Source organism: Sphaerodactylus townsendi, linkage group LG01, assembly GCF_021028975.2.
Source record: "Sphaerodactylus townsendi isolate TG3544 linkage group LG01, MPM_Stown_v2.3, whole genome shotgun sequence".
NCBI classification, from domain to species: domain Eukaryota; kingdom Metazoa; phylum Chordata; class Lepidosauria; order Squamata; family Sphaerodactylidae; genus Sphaerodactylus; species Sphaerodactylus townsendi.
The window spans coordinates 10,824,390-10,849,608 of record NC_059425.1 but is presented as its reverse complement, the minus strand read 5'-3'; the positions used below and the strand labels follow the sequence as shown (position 1 = coordinate 10,849,608).

The 25,219-nt window shown below is 49.4% G+C and overlaps 2 protein-coding genes across 5 annotated transcripts in view; both read left to right on the top strand.

The window, feature by feature from the left end:
• The first annotated feature begins 2,790 nt into the window (after window positions 1-2,790).
• On the top strand, window positions 2,791-10,826 carry MRPS21 (mitochondrial ribosomal protein S21). Of its 3 annotated transcripts, none has more exons than XM_048507250.1 (3): window positions 2,791-2,927; window positions 4,401-4,553; window positions 10,489-10,826. In XM_048507250.1, exons 2-3 carry the CDS (start codon window positions 4,471-4,473, stop codon window positions 10,667-10,669), a joined length of 264 nt encoding a protein of 87 aa, XP_048363207.1. In that variant the 5' UTR covers window positions 2,791-2,927; window positions 4,401-4,470; the 3' UTR covers window positions 10,670-10,826. The 3 variants fall into 3 exon arrangements, with proteins under 3 accessions (XP_048363207.1, XP_048363228.1, XP_048363220.1); XM_048507271.1 differs by having other exon boundaries at window positions 2,812-2,927; window positions 4,429-4,553; XM_048507263.1 differs by having other exon boundaries at window positions 2,816-2,927; window positions 4,415-4,553.
• A 3,687-nt stretch (window positions 10,827-14,513) lies between these two features.
• The window catches only part of PRPF3 (pre-mRNA processing factor 3), a 34,358-nt gene continuing 23,652 nt past the window's right edge, over window positions 14,514-25,219 (top strand). For both annotated transcript variants that reach the window (XM_048510878.1, XM_048510869.1), the window contains exons 1-3: window positions 14,514-14,610; window positions 17,804-17,960; window positions 19,521-19,651. In XM_048510878.1, coding sequence (XP_048366835.1) covers window positions 17,816-17,960; window positions 19,521-19,651 — 276 coding nt within the window. In that variant the 5' untranslated portion in view covers window positions 14,514-14,610; window positions 17,804-17,815. The remainder of the gene's footprint in view (window positions 14,611-17,803; window positions 17,961-19,520; window positions 19,652-25,219) is intronic.

Genomic DNA, 25,219 nt, shown 5'->3' with positions numbered 1-25,219 from the left:
GAGCTCGGCCAAGAGAGTGGGATTTCTACCCTGAATAAATTCAGTTGCAAGAATTAAGCATGCCATTGAATGTGGGTGTGTCAGGGGAGAGGGGAGGTATTTTTAACTATTATACCTGTGAGAGGGATTGTTTTCTTTCCTAGCCCCCGGCTTGCATTGAAACAGCTCTGGAGCAACAGAGAACATAAGAACATAAGAACAAGCCAGCTGGATCAGACCAGAGTCCACCTAGTCCAGCTCTCTGCTACTCGCAGTGGCCCACCAGGTGCCTTGGGGAGCTCACCTGCATGATGTGAACGCAATGGCCTTCTGCGGCTGTTGCTCCCGAGCACCTGGTCTGCTAAGGCATTTGCAATCTCAGATCAAGGAGGATCAAGATTGGTAGCCATAGATCGACTTCTCCTCCATAAATCTGTCCAAGCCCCTTTTAAAGCTATCCAGGTGAGTGGCCATCACCACCTCCTGTGGCAGCATATTCCAAACACCAATCACACGTTGTGTGAAGAAGTGTTTCCTTTTATTAGTCCTAATTCTTCCCCCCAGCATTTTCAATGGATGCCCCCTGGTCCTAGTATTGTGAGAAAGAGAGAAATGTCAACAGAACACCTAAGCCAACGTGGTGCAGTGGTTAAGAGCAGGGGAATTCTAATCTGGAGAACCTGGTTTGATTCCCCACTCCTCCACCTGAGTGGCAGAGGCTTATCTGATGAACCAGATGTGTTTGCGCGCTCCTGCATTCCTGCTGAGTGACCTTGGGCTAGTGCTAGTCACAGTTCTCTCAGAACTCTCTCAGCCCCACTTGCTTCACAAATTGTCTGTGGTCGGGGAGAGGAAGGGAAGGAGTTTGTAAGCCGTTTTGAGACTCTTTACAGGGCAGAACGGCAGGGTATAATTCCGAAACTCTTCTATGCAGCTTTTACTAGCAAAGCTACAGAGAAAGGACAACAGATCTCCATGGGATCATAGCTCAGTTCCTGCCTCTGCCCAAGGCCTGGCGTTGCAAACAGCACAGGCGGCAACTCCGCCCAGCTCCGCTCAGTCAACGTGGCCTTCTCGACTCTGGACCTGCCGCAAAGACAGGTGATCCGTCCATGCCCCGACTCGTGTGAGGCTCCCCAGAGTTTCACTCCAGCTCCCATCAAAGAACCCCAGGGGGGCGGGAGAGGAAATTTTGGCTGCTTCTTGCCCTATGGGGCTGCAGACTGAGGAAGGCCCCATTTGGGCTTGCTAGGTCTTGTTTAGGAAATTCCTGGGGGTTTGGGGGATGGAGATGTGGGGGGACAGGGATTGGAGGGTCTCATGAGAGCCAGAGTGGTGTAGTGGTTAAGAGTAGGTGGATGCCCCAGCCCTGCTACCTGAATTGCTTTCCCCAGGACGAGTCCAAGACGGAGCTTATGTGGTGTAGTGGTTAAGAGCAGGTGGATTCTAATCTGGAGGAACTGGGTTTGATTCCCCACTCCTCCACCTGAGTGGCAGAGGCTTATCTGGAGAACCAGGTTTGATTCCCCACTCCTCCACTTGAGTGGCAGAGGCTTATCTGGAGAACCGGGTTTGATTCCCCACTCCTCCACCTGAGTGGCAGAGGCTTATCTGGAGAACCGGGTTTGATTCCCCACTCCTCCACCTGAGTGGCAGAGGCTTATCTGGAGAACCGGGTTTGATTCCCCACTCCTCCACCTGAGTGGCAGAGGCTTGCAGAATGTTGCTGCATTCCTACATTCCTGCTTTTCCTACATACCTTTCTCCGAACTGTTTATGGATGGGTTCGTTCCTTCTGGTGAAAGTTATTATTTTTTTTAATGCCAGCAAAAATAAAATGAAGAGACACTTAAAAGAGCAGCGTCCTCAAGCAGGAAGGCAGTCTGAGAACCTTTGCAATTGTAAAATGTCAGAGTCTTGCATTAGATTTTTTTCCTCTTTTCGCTATGGAATTAACATTACTACTTTGTAAAAACGTTTTATAAAAACGATGGGAATCAAATAGAGGCAACCAGGGGAATCAGCAAAATATATGTTTGTGTGTGTGCGTGTGTATATATATATGTGTGTATATACACATATACATATCACACACAAACACACACATATATATACACATATACATATACATATATCACACACAAACACATATATATACACACACATATATATATCACACACACAAACACACATATATACACATATACATATCACACACACACAAACACACATATATATACATATATATATATATCACACACAAACACAAACACATATACACACACACATATATATATCACACACACACAAACACATATATACACATATACATATCACACACACACACACACACACACATATATATATATCACACAAACACATATATACACACACACACATATATCACACACACACACAAATATACACATATACATATCACACACACACAAACACACACATATATATATATATATATATATCACACACAAACACAAATATATATACACACACACATATATATATCACACACACACAAACACATATATACACATATACATATCACACACACACACACACACACACATATACATATATATATATATCACACAAACACATATATACACACACACAAACACACATATGTACACATATACATATCACACACACACACACACACACACAAATATACACATACATAAATCACACACACACACACACAACCTGTCTGGCTCTAGTGCGAACTATACAAATCTATTGTAATGAAAATAATGTAAACATTTGTACAGTAGCCAGACAGGTTCTTTTCCTTTCTTTAGACCAGGGGAGTCAGCCCAGTCCCGTTGCCATGGATACCGGGACTAGGCCGCAAGCCTGACGCCGAGGAGGAGAAGCGACGGGGAAGCGCTTCCGCTTCCGGGGGTCACCCATCGTCGGCTTCGGCGAGGACGGTGAGTGCGCGTCTGCCTCCTTCCCCACCCGCTATTCGGATCGTGGCCCCTTTAGGCCGCGCGCGTCCCCGCCCTCGAGTAGTACCCGCCGCCGGGGAGGAGGCGGGCTAAAGCGGTTGTAGCCTGTGCTGCAGTCGGGAAGCGCTTTGCTCCATCCCCCGCGCCGCCAGAGAGAGAGAGTGCGTGCGCCCCCAAAAGTGGGGTGGAAAATATATCTTCCCCTCGAGGCTTGCCAGCCTCCAGGTGGGGCCTGGAGACCTCTCGGAATCCCGCTGGGGCAGGGGTCTGCAACCTGTGGCTCTCCAGGTGTTCATGGACTACAATTCCCATCAGCCCCTGCCATCAAGGCAGTGAGCAGCAGTGGCGTAGGAGGTTAAGAGCTCGTGTATCTAATCTGGAGGAACCGGGTTTGATTCCCAGCTCTGCCGCCTGAGCTGTGGAGGCTTCTCTGGGGAATTCAGATTAGCCTGTGCACTCCCACACACGCCAGCTGGGTGACCTTGGGCTAGTCACAGCTTCTCGGAGCTCTCTCAGCCCTACCCACCTCACAGGGTGTTTGTTGTGAGGGGCAGGAAGGGCAAGGAGATTGTCAGCCCCTTCGAGTCTCCTACAGGAGAGAAAGGGGGGATATAAATCCAAACTCTTCTTCTTCTTCTTCTTTAAAAGCTCTCCAAAAAGGAGCTTCGGACCAAAACAAAATCATACTTCCCCAGACTAGGGAACTTTCAATGGGGCTTCATCCAACGCCTAGTTTTAGCACTAACTAATGCAAACCAAATTGTCCCTGGGATGAGAAAATGGGGGCAGCTGCCCTCCAAAATGAGCTTTGGACTGCCCTGATTCGAACACACCCAAACTCTGGGGGATGTGACCTGCAAGTTGCTCCAAGGCCTGCTTCTGGCACCACGAACTTCTGTTTGGGTTGCCTCCAAGAAGCCTGTATTACGATATTGTTAAGATGCATTTAATAAGGAACTGAGGCAGAAGAATCACTCTGTGGCAGTGGCTTAGGAGGTTAAGAGCTCGTGTATCTAATTCCCAGGTCTGCCGCTTGAGCTGTGGAGGCTCATCTGGGGAATTCAGATTAGCCTGTGCACTCCCACACACGCCAGCTGGGTGACCTTGGGCTAGTCACAGCTTCTTGGAGCTCTCAGCCCCACCCACCTCACAGGGTGTTTGTGGTGAGGGGGGAAGGGCAAGGAGATTGTCAGCCCCTTTGAGTCTCCTGCAGGAGAGAAAGGGGGGGGGATATAAATCCAAACTCCTCCTCCTCCTCCTCCTGTTCCCCCCCTCACCCCCCTGAAGAGCTCTCAACTACCCACAGGTCACGCTCACCCACACTCTGAGAATGGTGCCCTGCAAGCTCACAGGGTTGTGGTTGGGTTCACGAGAAAGGAGCTGGGAACCAACTTCAGTCTTGTCCAGCTTGCAAGGATTTGTCACTTAATGCTTAACTCTGGGAATTCTCCTCGGCCTTTGAAAATCAGGTCTCCAGCTGCAGGGCTCTGCCTGGGCCAGACCCGAGTGACTTCAGCGTGCCACCATGGCGAATCATTTGAAATTCATCGCTCGGACAGTGATGGTCCCTGATGGGAACGTGGAGGCTGCGTACCGGGTTCTCAACAGGTAAAGATTTTGTTTTGTCCTGCTCTGCCCACGAGGGGGCTCAGTTTTCGATTAGGCCAGTGGTGGCGAACCTTTTTAAGACCGAGTGCCCAAATTGCAACCCAAACCCCAGTTATTTATCACAAAGTGCCAACCCAGCAATTTAACCTGAATGCTGAGGTTTTAGTTTAGAAAAAACTGGTTGGCTCCCTCTTCCTCCGCCCCACCCGCTTGAGCAGGGGGCCAGCAAGTCCTGCGTGCACCGCTCTGTGCCTCTCTAGCATCTCTGCCTCCTCTGCGCCCCCACCCCCCCAAATCTGGCAGCAGCCACCCGGAGCACAGGCACCAGGCCCGCCAGCCAAGTCCTCCCTGCTCACCGCGGTGCGCGCACGTTGTGCTCAGTGGCCCAGGCCAGCCTAGATGTGTGTGTGTGTGGGGGGGTGATTTTCTGCCCCCCACATGATGAACTCTGTGTGTGTGTGCCCACAGAGAGGGCTCCGAGTGCCACCTCTGGCACCCGTGCCATAGGTTCGCCGTCACTGGATTAGGCAGATGTGTGTGGCTTTACCGGCTTTGCCGGCTGCGAGTGGACTTCTGCAGGAGTTTCATGTTCCAACTGTTAGGGCAAAGAAAGGAACCAACGAGTTTGTCCCAGTCCTCCCGGTTCGTAGTATTCTGTTGTGTTGTCTCAAATTGTGTAATCCTTGTCCTATTGCATTGCTAATGGGTTGCTTTATACTGTCTGATTGCATTTTTTAATATTTTGTAATCCACCGTGAGCCTTAGCGGGAAAGGCAGATTATAAACAAAGCAAATCAGGATCTCCAACCCCCGCCAACATCTTTCTGGTGCCTGCCAAGAGTTTTCACGAAGTATATGGGGCCAGGTGGTGCTCATGACTTCTGCCTGCTCATTGGAGATCTGAGTGGCTGTGCAGATTCAAATAATGTTGCTTTGGTTGCCTCTGCCACAGTGTGGGTATTTCCACCGGCGCCTTTTTAGAATCACGCCTCTTCTTCCTTCCTCTTGGGCTTCCTCTCTGGGTAGAGGTGTGGAGGTGCCTCCCATGGTAACCATTCTGTGGTTGGCCCTCCCCCCTTTGTGAGAATGCCAAGGGTTTCCAAAAGCCCCCAAATTATTTGGGACCTAAACACCCCTCAATAGCAAAATGCTCACTTTGGTTTTCTTCTTCTGATGAGCTTTGAATAACCCCGTAGCTTCTGTTGCTTTCAAGCTTTTTTGCAATGGATAAGAACAAGCCAGCTGGATCAGACCAGAGTCCATCTAGTCCAGCTCTCTGCTACTCGCAGTGGCCCACCAGGTACCTTTGGGAGCTCACCTGCAGGATGTGAAAGCAATGGCCTTCTGCGGCTGTTGCTCCCGATCACCTGATCTGTTAAGGCATTTGCAATCTCAGATCAAAGAGGATCAAGATTGGTAGCCATAAATCAACTTATCCTCCATAAATCTGTCCAAGCCCCTTTTAAAGCTATCCAGGTGAGTGGCCATCACCACCTCCTGGGGCAGCATATTCCAAACACCAATCACACATTGCGTGAAGAAGTGTTTCCTTTTATTAGTCCCGATTCTTCCCCCCAGCATTTTCAATGAATGCCCCCTGGTTCTAGTATTGTGAGAAAGAGAGAAAAATTTCTCTCTGTCAACATTTTCTACCCCATGCATCATTTTACAGACTTCAATCCTATCCCCCCTCAGCTGTCTCCTCTCCAAACTATGGGCATATCTTGAATCCTTGGGAGCAAATATTTCTTCTTTCAGGGGCAGTCCATAGTGGTGCTCAGTAGAGAGTTAGAATGATAGAGCCAGAAGGGGCCAAACAGGCCATTGAGTCCAACCCTCTGCTCAGTGTAAGATCAGCCTAGACTCGAGTGTCCTTGACAAGTGTTGGTCCAGCTGCTACTTTGAGACGGTCAGCGATTTCCAACTTTGCAGGCTTCAACATATCAAGGAAGCAGGGGTTTCTCCAGCCACTCTGGGAAATGATGTAGCAGAGAGATGTGACCTGTCAGCGAGCCCCTGTCGCTTCCTGACGGATCAATGTGAGCCCCCCGGCCACATCTCGTGCTGTGTAGCACATGGGGTGTCTTTGCCTTGTGTAATATTGACAAGCTGAAACATATCCAGAGGAGGGCACCCAAAATGGTCAAAGCTCTGGAATCCGTGCCCTACGAGGAGAGACTTAAGAGCTGAGGATGTTTAGTTTGGTGAAGAGAAGGTTAAGAGGTGACATGATGGCCACGTTTAGATATCTGAAGGGATGTCATGTGGGTGAGGGAGCAAGCTTGTTTTCCGCTGCTCCAGAGACTAGGACCAGGAGTCATGGGTTCAAGGTGCAGGAAAAGAGAGTCCACCTAAACATCAGGGAAGAAGAAGAAGAAGAGTTTGGGTTTTATCCCCCCTTTCTCTCCTGCAGGAGACTCAAAGGGGCTCCTTGCCCTTCCCCCCTCACAACAAACACCCTGTGAGGTGGGTGGGGCTGAGAGAGCTCCGAGAAGCTGTGACTAGCCCAAGGTCACCCAGCTGGCGTGTGTGGGAGTGCACAGGCTAATCTGAATTCCCCAGATAGGCATCCACAGCTCAGATGGCAGAGCTGGGAATCAAACCCGGTTCCTCCAGATTAGATACATGAGCTCTCAACCTCCTACGCCACTCCTTCCTGAGAGTAAGGGCTGTTTGACAGTGGAATGCACTCCCTCGGAGTGTGGCGGAGTCTCCTTCTTTGGAGGTTTGTAAAGAGAGGCTGGATGGCCATCTGTCGGCAGTGCTTTGATTGTGTGTTCCTGCATGGCAGGTGGATTGGACTTGATGGCCCCTTGTGGGGGTCTCTTCCAACTCTATGATTCCATGACCCAGTCAGGGCACCCTGGATGACTGCAGGTTGGGATGGAGCAAATGTCACAAATGGAGCAAATAGTTCCTTTTGCTCAAACCGGCTGCTGCTGGCTTTTGGGATCTGGAGCCCGGCCCTCTGCGTCGCTCCGCTTGTCCCTGTGGCCGGCTAAAAATAGCTTGAACGGCCGTCCCTCTGTTTTCCTCTCCCCCTCCCCACCTCTCCCAGCACGTTCCCTTCCACGGCCTGTCACCAGTGAGCCAAACATGTGTTTCCCTCCCAGCCCTCGCCCTGGGGACGAAGCAGAAGCGCACGAGGTTACATAAGTCCCTTCGGAGAGAGGGCTTGCCCTCGGATTGGCTGCGCGGCCGGGTGGAGGTGATGTCAGGCCTCCTCCTCATTGGGCACAGAGTGCCGGGGGGCGGGGCTCTGAGCCCATTCAAGACTATTTTTCATCCACGCTGACAGACGGGGCGGTCTGCCCTGCCATGTGAATGCCGACGGCCCTCATGCTTGGAACCAGCTGCGGGTTTCTCAGCTCGACTGTGCTTTTTTGTGCAGCAGAACGGAACGGCCGCTGGAGACCCCGTCTGCATTTCCACACTCAGTTTCTGCACCTCTGAGTTTGTACGTTTGTATGAGTTTGACGTTTGTATGAGAAGAGAAGAAGAAGAGTTTGGATTTATATCCCCCCTTTCTCTCCTGCAGGAGACTCAAAGGGGCTGACAATCTCCTTGCCCTTCCCCCCTCACAACAAACACCCTGTGAGGTGGGTGGGGCTGAGAGAGCTCCGAGAAGCTGTGACTAGCCCAAGGTCACCCAGCTGGCGTGTGTGGGAGTGCACAGGCTAATCTGAATTCCCCAGATAAGCCTCCACAGCTCAGGCGGCAGAGCTGGGAATCAAACCCGGTTCCTCCAGATTAGATACACCAGCTCTTAACCTCCTACGCCACTGCTGCATGAGGGTGCAGGGACTGGCGACGGGAGTTTTCTAAAGTATGAAGGTTTATGCTTTGTTTGAGATCCAGTTCTGGGTCCTCGGCTGCCCTTTTGGTCATGAAAAAGGAGGCTGGGAAGCATCAGAATATCAGCTGCAAGAGGGAGCAAGGTTTTTAGCGCCCCCTTCTGCAGTTAGCACAAATTGCAGCCCGGGAAGAGGGCGGATTCAGGGAGTTCGAGCCCCTCCCTGCCCCCCCTCCTCCCAACACACACATGCCAACCACTGTGGACAAGAGTCAGTATCTGTGGCCAGAAACCACAACCGGAGATCCCATCCCAGATTTTCAACATTGTATTGCAACCTGGCCATAACACTGACCTCTGGCAGGCTTTTTGACAGTTCAAAGTACTCCCTTAAGTTATATACTTAGGGAGCTGGGGATGTTTATAGTTTGGTGAAGAGAAGGTTAAGAGGTGACATGATAGCCATGTTTAGATACATGAAGGGATGCCATGTTGGTGAGGGAGCAAGCTTGTTTTTTGCTGCTCCAGAGACCGGGACCAAGAGTCTTGGGTTCAGGGTGAAGGAAAAGAGGTTCCACCTAAACATCAAGGAAAACTTCCTGACAGTAAGGGCTGTTTGACAGTGGAATTCAAAGTTGAAGGAGAATGTAAAATAAAATCCCAGCATAAGAACATAAGAAAGAGCCTGCTGGATCAGACCAGAGTCCATCTAGTCCAGCACTCTGCTACTCACAGTGGCCCACCAGGTGCCTTTGGGAGCTCACAGGCAGGAGGTGAAAGCAACGGCCTTCTGCTGCTGCTCCTGAGCACCTGGTCTGCTGAGGCATTTTCAATCTGAGATCGAGGAGGATCAAGATTGGTAGCCATAGATCGACGTCTCCTCCATAAATCTGTCCAAGCCCTTTTTAAAGCTATTCAGGTGAGTGGCCATCACCACCTCCTGTGGCAGCATATTCCAAACACCAATCACACATTGCGTGAAGAAGTGTTTCCTTTTATTAGTCCTAATTCTTCCCCCCAGCATTTTCAGTGAATGCCCCCTGGTTCTAGTATTATGAGAAAGAGAGAAAAATTTCTCTCTGTCCACATTTTCTACCCCATGCATAATTGTATAGACTTCAATCCTATCCCCCCTCCGACGTCTCCTCTCCAAACTAAAGAGCCCCAAACGCTGCAGCCTCTCCTCATAAGGAAGGTGCTCCAGTCCCTCAATCATCCTCGTTGCCCTTCTCTGCACTTTTTCTATCTCTTCGATATCCTGAATAAAAGAAGCATAGTTTGCGCAGTGTAGACTACCTTAAATTTTATAGACTCAGGGGTCCCCAGTGTGGTGCCAGGGTGCCCACTGATACCTTTCTCTGTGCTGGACAAGTTTTTTTAGAAAGTGGGTGTGTCTTTTGCCCAGCAGGAGTTCTGATTGGCTGCTGTGGATTTGATTGGCGATGCAGATTTTTTAAAATGTTGCTTTGGCAATAGTTGCCCCCACAGCACAAGAGTGTTTATTGTGTGACTGAAAGCAAGCCGCAGCAACAGCCATTTTGTGGCTGGCTCCGCCTCCTGCAGCAGCCATTTTGTGGCCACACACTGGTTGTCTGTGTCAGAATTCTGAAGGTTCCCACAGGCTCAGAAAGGTTGGGGTCCTCCGCCACAGACATTAACTTCAGCCATATTTACATTTTACAAACACTTTTGTGAATAGTACAGCTAAATCTGTCCCAGCAAGGATGGCATTCTCTGAGCAGTTCCTTTACCTTGCCTGCGTTTTATGCACCACTTGGGAGGGCACACATTTATTTATTTATTTATTCCTTCCTTCCTTCCTTCCTTCCTTCCTTAGACTTTTATACCGCCCTTTCCCCGAAGGGCTCCGGGCGGTGTACAACATATAGAAATAACAATATAAGATAGCTAAACATTTAAAAGCAGCGATAAAAAACATAAGAACTAATGCTAATAATTAGAACGGCGTCCAGCATATAAGAGTTGGAAGAGACCCCAAAGGCCATCAAGTCCAACCCCCTGCAATGCAGGAACACACATTCAAAGCACTACAGCACACTGCTAAGTAAGCTATTGTGTGCTTGAGGAAAGTTCACCTTGCCTTCTCCTTGTCTTCTAAGCGTGTTTTTTTGTTCTCTGCAGAGTCTTGACTATGGATGGGATTGTCGCTGAAGCCCAACGGCGCCGGTACTACGAGAAACCATGCCGTAGGAGGCAGCGGATCGCCTACGAAACATGCCGGAGGATATATAACACAGAAATGGCCCGGAAGATCCAGTTCCTCACGCGGAAGAATCGCGCAGACCCTTGGCTCGGCTGCTAGTCTGGAAGGGACTCTGCGGCCGAACCCGAGTGTCCGTCGGACAGCTTTCCAAACATGATTGACTGAATCGGCTGGGGAGATCAGGCCCGGCATAGTTCTGTTTCTTATTTGGAGCATGACAAACCCAAATAAAGCATCAAGCTTATTCGATCCAAAATTAATTAAAAAGTATTTAATGTTCTCGTCTTCTAGGATATGTTTCACAGTCACGTGGGACTCCTTCAATTGCTATACTTCATTTTTGTGTGTGTGTGTGTTCATTTGTGCTGTTGAAAACATAGTTGACTTATGGTGATTCTATAACAGTGGTGGCGAACCTATGGCACGGGTGCCAGAGGTGGCACTCAGAGCCCTCTCCGTGGGCACGCACAGAGTTCCCCCCCCCCCCCCCACACACACACCTAGGCTGGCCTGGGCTGCTGGGCTCGATTATTAGCATTAAACCTAAGACCTAATTTTGGGGAAGCAGTGTAGGTAACCCTGTTAAGTGCTGTTAAACCCCACTGATTTTCATGTGAAGAACTAAAGCACGATCCTTTACCTAGGAGTAAGCTCGGTTGCTGGCAATGGGGCTTGCTTCTGAGTAAACCCTCCTAGGGTCGTGATTCACCTGTTGGAAGAGTTGCACGGTTGCTTCAAAGCAAGGCCACCGACTACCACCAAGCTTAACACATGTGTTAAGAGTAACACATGCCTCGGAGCCAACCGTTTTTTCTAAACTAAAACCTCAGTATTCAGATTAAATTGCCGTGTGGGCACTGTGCAATAAATAAGCGGGTTTTGTGTTGCAATTTGGGCACTCGGTCTCGAAAAGGTTCGCCATCACTGTTCTATAAGGTTTTCAAGGCCAGAGATGTTCAGAGGTGGTTTGCCATTACTTTCCTTTGCATCATGATCTTGATATCCCTGGAAAGTTTCCCATCCCAATACTGACCACAGCTGATCCTGCTTAGCTTCTGAGATCTGATAAGGTTGGGCTACTAAAGACATACAGTGTGGCATAGTGGTTAAGAGTGGCATTTGCAATCTCAGATCAAAGAGCAATGGCCTTCTGCTGCGGCTGTTGCTCCCAAGCACCTGGACTGTTAAGGCATTTGCAATCTCAGATCAAAGAGGATCAAGATTGGGAGCCGATCTCGATCCTCTTTGATCTGAGATTGCAAATGCCTTAACAGTCCAGGTGCTCGGGAGCAACAGCCGCAGCAGAAGGCCCTTGCTTTCACCTCCTGCAGGTGAGCTCCCAAAGGCACCTGGTGGGCCACTGCGAGTAGCAGAGAGCTGGACTAGATGGACTCTGGTCTGATCCAGCTGGCTTGTTCTTATGTTCAGATTCTAATCTGGAGAACTGGGTTTGATTCCCCACTCTTCCATGTAAGCGGCAGACTCTTCAGAACTGGGTTTGTTTCTCTGCTCCTTCACGTGAACCCTGCTGGGTGACCTTGGAGTAGTCACAGTTCTCTCTGGACTCTCTTAGCCCCACCTGGCTTACAAGGTGCCTGTTGTAGGGAGAGGAAGGGAAGGAGTTTGTCAGCTGATTTGACTCTCAAATGTATAGAAAAGTAGGGTATAAAAACCAACCCTCATTCTAAATCTGTGATAGCGAACCTTTTCGAGACCAAGTGCCCAAATTGCAACCCAAAACCCACTTCTTTATCGCAAAGTGCCAACACAGCCATTTAACCTGAATACTGAGGTTTTAGTTTAGAAAAAAATGGTTGACTCTGAGGTGTGCGTTACTCTGGAATAAGCTTGGTGAAGCAACCGTGCAATGCTTCGAATGGGTGAATCACGACCCTAGGAGGGTTTACTCAGAAGCAAGCCCCATTGCCAGCAACCGAGCTTACTCCCAGGTAAAGGATCGTGTCCAGGCCAGCCTAGATATATGTGTGTGGGGGTGATTTTCCACCCCCCCATGATGAAATCTGGGCGTGCGTGCCCACAGAGAGGGCTCTGAGTGCCACCTCTGGCACTTGTGCCATAGGTTCGCCACCACTGTTCTAAATTGAGGGTCTCCATGCTTTTTAAGCTGGAAGACAGGGGAGTAATTCTATTTCGGAAACTGGTTTCTTGATACAAACCCCCCCCCCCCCCCCCCCAGGAGAGCACTGTCAAAAGTGACTACTTCCACCTGCCACCTGAGCTTGGGACTGCCAGTCTTCTACCTGGCTGAGTTGGGCACAGAAGCGCTCCTCCTGGGCTTGAAGGAACCCTGGCTTTTGCTTTCAAGCAACGTCATTGTCAACGGGGTATGATGGGGCTGTGACAGTTGCTCCCGCTGAGGATGGGAGGGGGCTTGCTGCAGGGCTGATGCTGACATGTCCAGCCCTCCTTTATGAAGTTCTCCCTGCTCAGCTTCCAAGCAGCTCTGCTTCGACACACTTTCCCCTGCTTCCCCAGCTCAGTGCTTACACACTTATTAGGCTGACTGGCCTGTAATTTCCCAGATCCCCTCTGGATTTCTTTTTAAAAGTTGGTGTTCCATTTGTTACTCTCCCAGTCCGTTGTTACATAAGGGAATTCTCAGTTCACTGGTCTTATATTTAGCCTGCTGCAGAGAAGCTCAGGGGAATTTCCCTCCCTCTCCTTCACCTGTATACTTCACTGTATTGAGGATGGAATAGAAATTATCAGAGAAAAAGGGTTCTTTATAACTACAGAATTATAGAGTCGGAAGAGACCCCAAGGGCCATCAAGTCCAACCCCCTGCAATGCAGGAACACATAATCAAAGCACTCCTGACAGATGGCCATCCAGCCTCCGTTTAAAAACCTCCAAAGGAGACTCCACCACACTCCGAGGTCGTGAATTGCACTGCTGAACAGCCCTGACGGTCAGGAAGTTTTTTCTGAAGTTTAGGTGGAATCTCTTCTCCTTCACCTTGAACCCATGACTCCTGGTCTTAGTCACTGAGGCAGCAGAAAATAAACTTGCTCCCTCACCAACATGGCATCCCTTCAAATATCCAAACATGGCTACCATGCCATCCCTTAACCTTCGCTTCTCCAGACTAAACATCCCCAGCTCCCTAAGTCTCTCCTCATTGGGTGTGGATTCTAGACTTTTGACCATTTTAGTTGCCGTCCTCATTCCAGCTTCTCTATATCGGTCTGATCTACCAGGGCACATCTTGGGTCCAGATTCTAATCTGGAGAACCGGGTTTGATTCCCCACTCCTCCACCTTGAGCGGAAGAGGCTTATCTGGTGAACCGGATGTGTCTCTGCACAACATTCCTGCTGGGTGATCTTGAGCCAGTCACAGTCTTCTCTGAGCTCTCTCAGGCCCACCTGCCTCCCAAGGTGTCTGTTGTGGGGAGAGGAAGGGAAAGGAGCGGTCTGCAACCTGCGGCTCTCCAGAGGTTCATGGACTACAATTCCCATCAGCCCCTGCCAGCATGGCCAATTGGCCATGCTGGCAGGGGCTGATGAGATTTGTAGTCCATGAACCTCTGGAGAGACGCAGGTTGCAGACCCCAATAAAACCACCTTTAGTCTCCTTACAGGATTGAGTCTCCTTACAGAATAAACCACCTTGAGTCTCCTTACAGGAGAGGAAGGTGGGGTATAAATAATAATCCTTCTCCTCTTCTTCTCTTGGCTCTTTACAACACCCCTGCGAGGCAGGCCAGTCTTATCCCCACAGGAAAGACAACAAGCGTCTCTTTTTGAGGCGGGGAAGAAATACCCCGCCCCCTTCCCCTCCCCCAAAAAGCCCACACACACCAAGGAAGGGGAAACGGCCTCCAAAAGCAACGGCCACCCCTGCCTTGCGGGCTCTATGGTTGCCGCTCTAGGCCCCCCGTCTCCGTGGTAGCCGTTTCCACTTCCGACTTCCTCCCGCGCTCTTCCGCTTCCGGCCCGCTCTCAGACGACGTTCCTTCTCCGTCAGGGGGACTCTGCGGCGCGGCCTTCGGTGGCTGGGCGGGCGGGCGAGGAGGCCGAGGTGAGCCGGGCGGGAGGCGGGGAGCCGGGCCGAGGGGCAGCGCCTCGCCTCGCCCTGCCCGCCCTCCAGTCTCCGGCCAAGCCCCCCGGAAGGCGTGGGGGCGGGCCCGGCGCCCTTGCTCCGCTGCCGCCCTGGGGTAGACTGCCCCTGGACGGGGAGGCTCTGCCTGCCCCTTGGTGGGCTCAGAGGCCCGCCCCGGCCTGCGGTTGGGCCCCCGCTGGGCCTGGCAGGATGACCCCCCCCCAACTTGGCTTGAATCGGGGCCCTGAAGCAAAACAGACCCGAGGCAGCACGTTTTGGAAGTCAGCAACGTTTGATCCGAAAGTGTCGTTTCCTCCAGTCGGCTGGGAGGTTGTGATGTTACGAGGCAGGGAGGGACGGATTCTGTGTCTTTCGACAGGGCATCTTTTGCGGGGCTTCTACAGCGTGGGGTCGTGGTTAAGAGCAGGTGGATGTGTTTCTGCACTTCTGCATTCCTGCTGGGTGACCTTGGGCTAGTCACAGTTCTTCGGAGCTCTCTCAGCCCCACCCACCTCACAGGGTGTTTGTTGTGAGGGGGAAGGGCAAGGAGATTGTAAGCCCCTTTGAGTCTCCTGCAGGAGAGAAAGGGGGGATATACATTATTATTATTATTATTATTATTATTATTATTATTATTATTATTATTATTATTATTATTATTATTATTATTATTTGGTGACTTAATATACCGCCCAATCCCCGAAGGGCTCTGGGCGGTGTACATCATAAAATCACATAAAACATCATAAACATCCATAAGTTATAATAAAACAGCAATTATAATATATCAAGATGGATATTAATTATTATTAATTATTAATTCTTCTTAAGAGCAGGTGGATGTGTTTCTGCACTTCTGCATCCCTGCTGGGTGACCTTGGGCTAGTCACAGTTCTCTCAGAACTCTCTCAGCCCCACCAACCTCACAAGGGGTCTGTTGTGTGGAGAGGGAGGGAAAGGAGTTTGTAAGCCACTTTGAATCTCTTTATAGGAGAGAAAGGTGGGGTGTAAATCCAAACTCTTCTTCTCCTCCTTGTTGCTATCTTGTATTTTAATGTTTTGATGGCTTAAATTTTAGGGTGTTGCGGGTTTTCCGGGTTGTATGGCCGTGTTCCGGTAGCATTTTCTCCTGACGTTTTGCCTGCATCTGTGGCTGGCATCTTCAGAAGATCTGAGGATGCCAGCCACAGATGCAGACAAAACACCAGGAGAGGAGAAAATGCTTCTGGAACACGGTCATACAACCCGGAAAACCCACAACACCCTAGTGATTCTGGCCGTGAAAGCCTTTGACAATACATTGGCTTAAATATTGTTATAATTAATTTTATGACATATTTTAAGCCATGTCCGTAAGTTGCCCCGAGCCCAGCTATCGCCAGGAAAAGGCGGGGTATCAAATCTAACAAAGTGAACTGAACTAAACTTCCCATGAAGAGAGGCTGCTTTGATCCACTGACAGAGGAGCCCGCGTGGGCTCATTTTCTGCCCTTCTGGCTAGTGGGGGAGATGGTTGCAGCTGCCAGCTATCAGATCCCACCTGCCAGCTATCAGATCCCTATCTACCCTAGATGGCAGTGGCTTTCCAGGCTCTGTAGCAGAGAGAGATCTTCCTCATCGAGAGCTACTGGATCCTTTGTCTGGAGATCCTGGGGACTGAACCCGGAGGGGTTCCAACTTACAGCCATTATCTCTCTCCTTTCTAAGCTACATCCTTTCCTGCAGCGGAGTAACACAGCAACAAGAGAAGTCATCCTGGTGCCAGTCTCATTGTTTGGCTAGCAGCAGGTGTAGACGGTGGAGAGTTCTCCCAAGGAGAGAGAAGAATGAATTGCTTGTAGTGTTTCGACAGTTAGGGCATTTATAAGCCACGTGCCTGCTTTGTTGATGTGTATAGAGATGTAGTGTGCTGTGGGTTATCTAGTTGTATGGCTGTGTTCCAGTAGCATTTTCTCCTGACATTTCGCCTGCATCTGTGGCTGGCATCTTCAGAGGACCTGATGGTAGTAAAGCAAGTGGAGTATATATATCTGTAAAGTGTCCAGGGTGGGAGAAAGAACAGTTTGAATTGGTTAAAAGTGTTAAGGGTTCAATTTGCAAGTGTGAAAATGAACAAAATTTGGCTACCAGCACTTAAAAACACTAGAATCAAGACAATAGTTAGTAAACACCACCCAGACACAGTCTCTCTGCAGGAAGCAATTAAAATGCCAGGCAACTGCTATGCAGATACCCTCACTAATTTGATTATCAACTTCAGTGTTACACACACATGCTAAAATGGGTGGATTCCACTTAACACATGCAAATTACACTTACAAATTGAACCCTTAACACTTTTAACCAATGCTGTTGGTTCTTTCTCCCACCCTGGACATTCCACAGGTATGTATGCATCACTTGTTTTACTATCCGGTACATTTCCACCCGTAATTTAAACCCATTACAGTGAATACTTCCATCAGATCCTCTGAAGATGCCAGCCACACTCCAACTTTGTATCCATTGGATCCTGTTACTTCCTGTTACCTTCCTGTTCTCACAATACTAGAACCAGGGTGTATTCATTGAAAATGCTCGGGGGAAGAATTAGGACCAATAAAAGGAAACACTTCTTCACGCAACGTGTGATGGGTGTTTGGAATATGCTGCCACAAGAGGTGGTGATGGCCACTCACCTGGATAGCTTTAAAAGGGGCTTGGACAGATTTATGGAGGGGAAGTCGATTTATGGCTACCAATCTTGATCCTCTTTGATCTGAGATTTCAAATGCCTTAGCAGACCAGGTGCTCGGGAGCAGCAGCAGCAGACCATTGCTTTCACCTCCTGCACTTGAGCTCCCAAAGGCACCTGGTGGGCCACTGCAAGTCGCAGAGTTCTGGACTAGATGGACTCTGGTCTGATCCAGCAGGCTAGTTCTTATGTTCTTAAATGCCTTAGCAGACCAGGTGCTTGGGAGCAGCAGCCGCAGAAGGCCATTGCTTTCACATCCTGCACGTGAGCTCCCCAAGGCACCTGGTGGGCCACTGTGAGTAGCAGAGTGCTGGACTAGATGGACTCTGGTCTGATCCAGCAGGCTAGTTCTTATGTTCTTACCTTACACTTCATAGGGCTTGTAATCTCCGCAGTCTCTGAGGTGTGGTATTTTTATGACAAATGCTTTCTTTTCAGAGTTATTTGAGAATGGCCCTTTCCAAGCGGGAGCTGGATGAGCTGAAGCCATGGGTGGAGAAGACGGTGAAGCGCGTCCTGGGCTTCTCAGAACCCACGGTCGTCACTGCTGCGTTGAACTGTGTTGGGAAGGGGATGGATAAAAAGAAGGCGGCCGGTAAGTTTTCATCACTCGTCCCTCCTTTTTATAGTTTAACCATCATAAGGAAGATATATACCAGCGGTGGCGAACCTTTGGCACTCCAGATGTTATGGACTACAATTCCCATAAGCCCCTGCCAGCATGGCCAGGTTGGATCAGAGTAGGAAATCATTTTCAGGGCTGCCCTGAAAATGCCAATTGGCCATGCTGGCAGGGGCTGATGGGAATTGTAGTCCATAACATCTGGAGTGCCAAAGGTCCGCCACCACGGATATATACTGTAGAGCCCGAAGTGGTGCTTTGAATGAAGAAACTCTCAAGCTTGATTTTTTGGACTCAGCAATGTAAAAACAAACTGGAGTTGTATTGTCGAAGGCTTTCGCAGCCAGAATCGCTGGGGTGCTGTGTGGTTTCTGGGTTGTGTGGCCGTGTTTCAGTAGCGTTTTCTCCTGACGTTTCGCCTGCATTTGTGGCTGGCATCTTCTGAAGATCCTCTGAAGATGCCAGCCACAGATGCAGGCGAAACGTCAGGAGAGAATGCTGCTGGAACACAGCCATACAGCTCGGAAACCACACAGCACCGCAAACTGGAGATGGTTTTATTCACTGTAATGGGTTTAAATTTGGGCGGAAAAGTACCGGATAGAATCATAGAGTTGGAAGAGACCCCAAGGGCCATCCAGTCCAACCCCCTGCAGTGCAGGAACGCACGATCCAAGCACTCCTGACAGGTGGCCATCCAGCCTCTCTTTAAAAACCTCCCAAGAAGGAGACTCCACCACACTCCGAGGTCGTGAATTCCACTGTTGAACAGCCCTTACTGTCAGGACGTTGATGTTTAGGTGGAATCTCTTTTCCTTCACCTCAAACCCATGACTCCTGGTCCTAGTCTCTGGAGCAGCAGAAAACAAGCTTGCTCCCTCACCAACATGACATCCCTTCAAATATCTAAACATGGCTATCATGTCCCCCCTTAAGCTTCTCTTCACCAAACTAAACATCCCCCGCTTCCTGAGTCTCTCCTTGTAGGGCATGGATTCCAGACCTTTGACCATTTTGGTTGCCCTCCTAGTAAAAGAAGGGGGGAATGTTACAGTCAGAGTTGGTTAGAGCTGAAATTGGAAGTGGTGAGCACTCTTTCGTTCTCTCTGGCCGTCCTCAAACTGTTGCTGGACAAACACTTGTCAGGAATTCTCTAGGCCAGGGGTCTGCAGCCTGCGGCTCTCCAGATGTGCATGGACTACAAATCCCATCAGTCCCTGCCAGCATGGCCAATTGGCATTTTCAGGGCAGCCCTGATTTCCTACTCTGGTCCCAACTTGCTGATAGGCGAAAAAGGCTTTGGAGGCGGGGAAAAGATTCACATTTTTTAAGGACTCTGTTACAGCTCGGTAAATGTATGTTTTTCACCAGCAAGAAAAAGGGCCACGATCACCGACTATGAGATTGTCCTGTAGGTAGAACTACTGTTTCCCTTCTGGTAATAGCAGCTGTTTTTCTGTGATCTCTAATTCTCTAGTCACTCTTTCTCTTCCACATGCCTACCCCCTCCGCCCCCCCCCCCCTTCCCGACAGATCACCTCAAGCCCTTCTTGGATGACTCCACCTTGCGGTTTGTGGACAAGCTCTTTGAAGCCGTCGAGGAAGGCCGGAGCTCCCGGCACTCCAAGTCCAACAGCGACCGGAACCGAAAGAGGGAGTTGAAGGTGAGCTGAACCCTGGGTTAAATTTCACCTGTTTTCTTCAAAGGCTGCAGATGTGTTCAGGTGGCAGATGTGGTGATGTCACTGGAGTCCGTTTTCTCCTTCGAGTCTGGGCTCTGTATTCAAATGCCCGGAAGTTCAAGAGAAAAGGCCTTTTCCTCCAAACGGAAGAAGAGCGGCTGGCTTTTTAGTGCCGTTTCTGTTCTCAGTTTCTTTTGTCAGTCGGCCCTTTAAACTCGAGCTGCCAGAAACATCAAGGGAGCAGGAATGGCAGCATTCTGTTACATCCCAGCACTGTGGAAAGAGAGACAGGATTGGCCTACCAAATGGAGGTTGCTGCAGTGGTTAAGAGCAGGTGGATTCTAACCTGCAGAACCGTGTTTGATTCCCCACTCCACCTGAGCGGCAGAGGCTTATCTGGTGAACCAGATGTGTTTCCGCACCCCTACATTCCTGCTAGGTGACCTTGGGCTAATCACAGACCGCTCCAAACTCTCTCAGCCCCACCTACCTCACAAGGTGTCTGTTGTGGGGAGAGGAAGGGAAAGGAGCTTGTCAGCCACCTTGAGTCTCCTTACAAAGAGAAAAGGGGGATATAAATCTGAACTCTTCTTCTTCTAAGTGGTGTTTCCCTGTGCTCCCGGCTAAGTGCTTGTTCATTATTATTATTATTATTTATTAGATTTATAGGCTGCCTCATCCCCAAAGGGCTCGAGGCGGCTCACAATACAGCTGTTCCCATAACAGCACATAAAATACATAACTAAAACTAACCACATTAAAACAAATTTCCACAGCAGCAATTTCTTAAACTTTAAATAACAAAGTTAAGAGCAAGCAAAATCAAAGACAGGCGCCCGATCAAAAGGGCTGGGAGGGGAGAGGCAGGGCCCAAGATGGAATCAAGGCCCTGCCAAGATGGAAAACTGGCAGCCTCAGTGGGGGGGCGGTAGATCCGCGGCCAGCCTCACCAAAGGCCCGGAGGAACAGCTCGGTCTTACAGGCCCTGCGGAACTCACCAAGGTCCCGCAGAGCCCGGACATTGAAACGGGCCTGCCAAAAGCAGGAGGAACCTGAGTGGATGAGAGGAAGATACAGATTTGGGCTACTGTAGCGCTAGTTTGCCTCCATTGGCCCTACAGTCTGTGGGGTGGACACAGAGAGGTGGCATAAGATGGGGGTATGATGAGGAGTCCTGCATTTATCAGTGTCATGTACAGAGCGATGTGCTTCAGAAACTCACCTTCTCCCTCTTTAATTTTGGTATTCAAGGCAGGCAGGCCAATCCAAACGACCAGGGGGGGGGGTGTAGAACGGCGGCTGGGGGTGGCACAGCCTCCTGAGGGGCAACCGGCAACATAGGCCCCTTCCGCACGTGCAGAATAATGCACATTCAATCCACTTCCATCATTGTTTGCAAGTGGATTTTGCTGTCCCGCACAGTAAAATCCAGCTTCAAAGTGGATTGAAAGTGGATTGAATGCATTATTCTGCACGTGCGGAAGGGGCCATAGGCACCAAGGGAGAAGGAGAAAAAACCCTCCTCTCCCGGGAAAGCCTATTGCTGGGAATTTTATGCACAAAGAGACACTCGGACTGCCCCCACCAGTGGTGGAGGGGTGGCAACTTCTGGGTTTGGGTGCCTTTCTACCAACATATTGGCCCTCCACTGGCGTATTTGCTCCTTCTGCCGGAGGAGTGGGCACCCATGTTGGCACACCCCTGTGCTGCTTCCAAGGCTCCATCTGCCCCCCCCCCCTTCTTCGGATTTCACTCTTAGGCAGTTCTGAGAGTAGCAGAGTGCTGGACTAGATGGACTCTGGTCTGATCCAGCAGGCTCGTTCTTATGTTCTTAAGAGACCTTCAGAGGTGGAGACTGGACGAGTCAGCCGGTTGTGTCCTGCAGCTCGTTTTCTTTTGCTGCTTGTCCTTAATTCTTCCGCCTCATCCTAAAGAGTTGCCCTCGGCTGGCTCCCTGCGGCGGAAGTATCTTGTCAGTGGGCTAGAGTTCCTCTGGAAATTGCCTCGCCACAGGAACGTCTTCGCTTTTCTCTCACTGAGCCATTCTGGTCTTTGAGGCGTTGCAAATGTCGGGTTGGACTCCAGAGATCCCTTCTGCTGGGCAGCAGCCCTCACTGGGAGGAGTTTTTTCTTAATGGAGGGGTTGGTGCCTGGGAGGAGGGGCCAGGGTTAGTGCAGCCATTTTTGGAGGATCCAACCTGAATATTTTGCATCTCAGTTTCCCTGAAATGCCAAGATGCTTGATCATTTAAAAGGGATCCCGTCTCTAGTAGGGTGTTTGTTGAGGGGAAAGGAGCAGCAGTGGTGTAGGAGGTTAAGAGCTCGTGTATCTAATCTGGAGGAACCGGGTTTGATTCCCCGCTCTGCTGCCTGAGCTGTGGAGGCTTCTCTGGGGAATTCAGATTAGCCTGTGCACTCCCACACACGCCAGCTGGGTGACCTTGGGCTAGTCACAGCTTCTTGGAGCTCTCTCAGCCCCACCTACCTCACAGAGTGTTTGTTGTGAGGGGGGAAGGGCAAGGAGATTGTCAGCCCCTTTGAGTCTGCTTACAGGAGAGAAAGGGGGGATATAAATCCAAACTCTTCTCCTTCTTCTTCTTATAAATCCAACTCTTTTATGAAGATTATGTGGACAGCTTTGGTTGTTACATCAGACTTTCCCTTCCCCTCCCTTCCCCCCCTCCATCCTTCCACTCCTCCTTTTTCTCTCCCCTTCCCTTCCCTTTGCTCCCTTTCCTTCCCTACATCCCCCTCGGTTGAGGCCAAGGAGTTAAGTGCCATCGTGTGTGCCATTTCAAATACCCCCTGAGACGATACGGCTAGATTAAGTTTATATTGTACTGTTTTTTAATTGTCGCAGACTTAATTTATATCTGAATTGTTATATTGTTTTATACATTTATAAATATTGGAAACCATCCTGAGCCTACATTGGGAGGGGCTATATATTAAGCAAGCAAAATAAAAATTCAATTAAAAAAATCCTTCTTTGTGTTTGCCAGAGTTGGATTTGGACTCTGGAAAATGCGAATGACGGCAATAGTGCCTGCGGTGTTTCCAATTCAGAGAATTCCACTTCCTAGAATTTTGTATCTTGCTTTGTGTGAATTAAATTAAACCCTTCCTCATCCAGGCCTTGGTCCCCTGTGTCTCTATTTAGTGTGGGCTTTAGGAATTGCAATATAATTCCTTGTGTGGTCATATCCTCCCCCTACCATAGAGCGTTTGATTCCCAAGAGCCTAAAAATTAGATGCCAGGGCTTAAGTGCTGTTTGTCGTAAACAGGAATCTGCAGTATTCATTTCCAGCCCTGCATAGATGGCAGATCTTGGTCGTCAAGGGAAATTGGGGCTTCTCCCAACACTCCTGCCTCCTCAAGTGTAAATTTTCAACACGTTTTTCCTTTTAAAATGTCATGATCACACAGGTGTCAAACTCGCATCCCTCCAGATGTTATGGACTACAATTCCCATCATCCCCTGCCAGCATCATGCTGGCAGGGGATGATGGGAACTGCAGTCCATAACATCTGGAGGGGACGCGAGTTTGACACCTATGGTCTAGGTCTACAAAGCTGCTAATCTATGGTATACTCAGTAATCAAACCTCCTCCTCGCCCGATCATACAATGGAGGACCAGGCCAGTCTAGCTCTGGGGTGGTTACTTTGCTTTCCCAAATAGTGGTCGTCTTCTGGGGCAGTCTGAGCTTTCTCCACACTCAGGGCTGAGTTGCTGTCAGCGCAGTCTACCTAACCCACCCACCCCCCTTGCATTTTGTGATCCAGAGACCCCTGCATCTTACCCGAACACACTTAGAATCGTAGAGCTGGAAGAGACCCCAAGAGCCATCAAGTCCAACCCCCTGCCATGCAGGAACACTTAGAACTGAGGAAAGCGGGAACGAGCGTGTCTTCTCCGGCCCCTCTTCCTCCCGCTACTCGCTGGTCTCGCCTTGTGGGGGAGTCGCTGCTGGGGAAGGTCAGGGGCGGATTTGTTGTGGTTTTCACTCCCTTTTTATACTATGGGCAAGCCCTTTCTCTTGAACTTGTAGGTATTCCCCGAGGTGTGCCCTGTTCCCGGATGAGGAACGGCCCTTGTAGTCGCGAAGAAGGGAGTTCACTTAACGCTTGCAAATGGTTTGTACTCGTATATTTTATTTCTCCCGTTATGGAAAGATTTTTCTACACTTTTGAGCAGGAGGTGTTCGCTGGCTGGGAGCCACATGCAAGCCGTCTGTGCCCTATAACTGCTGGAGGGGCTGGCTGTGTGGTTTGGGGGGGCTGTGGCAGTGCTATGTTGTGTTCAGTGAGGGTCTCCCCACACACAAGCTGTCTGCCCTTGCAAGATGAATTTCATAAACCCCTCCCGCACATGCAGAATAATCCAGGTAGAAGCAAGCCTTTATTGGCAAAGACAGCAGTACAACAATAATAAAAACAGATTAAAAAAGCATATACAATACAGGATATACATGTTAGGACGAAGGAAATCTACTGGCATTTAGTAATTTCCAGGAGAAAGTCTGCCACTGTCATACAGAGAGAAGGATCAGGGTTGTCCAACAAGTAGTGTAATCTAAATAAATCGGGGAGATTGGGTAAATGTAAAGGAGTGAGATGCACATACTTGGATCTGATTTCCTTGAATCTGAGACAGTGAAGTAATTGGTGGGCCAGAGATTCAACTGAGCCATCGTTACATGGGCACAATCTTTTAGCCTTTTCTTGCTTATTAAATCTGCCATGTAACAAGGCAGAAGGCATAACATTAAACTTGGCGACCATTATGGCTCTCCTTTGAACAGGGTTTATTAAGCAATACAGGTAGTGTGCCAAGTGGCCCCGTTCAAATGGGAGAGAAAAATACAGGGGGGAGCACGTTTTCTTGGCTGCGGTGATTAGGGTAGAGAACTCTCTATCCAATAGTTGACCTTTTAATTTCCTATAAGCTTCTGAATAGGACAAGGGGCAAAGTGAATCCACTGACAGTCCGATAGAGGCAATTTTTTCTTCAATTATGGAAAACCAGGGGTTGGAATGGGTGTCAGAGAGCAGATGGTGGACCAGGGAATTACAGTCCGAGAGAAAATGAATTCGCAGCCAGAATCTAAAAGTCCTCAGCCAAGCGGCTGATTCCAAGGAGTTTTGACCTAACTCCAGACAAAGGGCAGCCCTTTGTCATGCAGAATAATTTTATTTATTTATTATTTAAATTTATAGACCGCCCCATCCCCGAGGGGCTCTGGGCGGTGCACAACAATATCAGTATGTATACAGTGTGTAACAAGGGTCACAATAAAAAAATTACTAAAATCCATAAAAAAACTATTAAAACCCATTGAAACAGCGGTCAAAACAATAATAGCGGTGTCCCATGACCCAATTCATTAAAACCTTCCCAGTAGGAGGGAATGGCCGGACTCCTCCCTAAAAGGATAACAAATATATATCCAAGAATGGAATTGTAAAAAAATATAGGGAGCAAAGGAACAAAGCAAAGGAGGGGGGCGCACCTCAGCAACTGGGCCCTCCAAAGGCCCGGTGGAACAA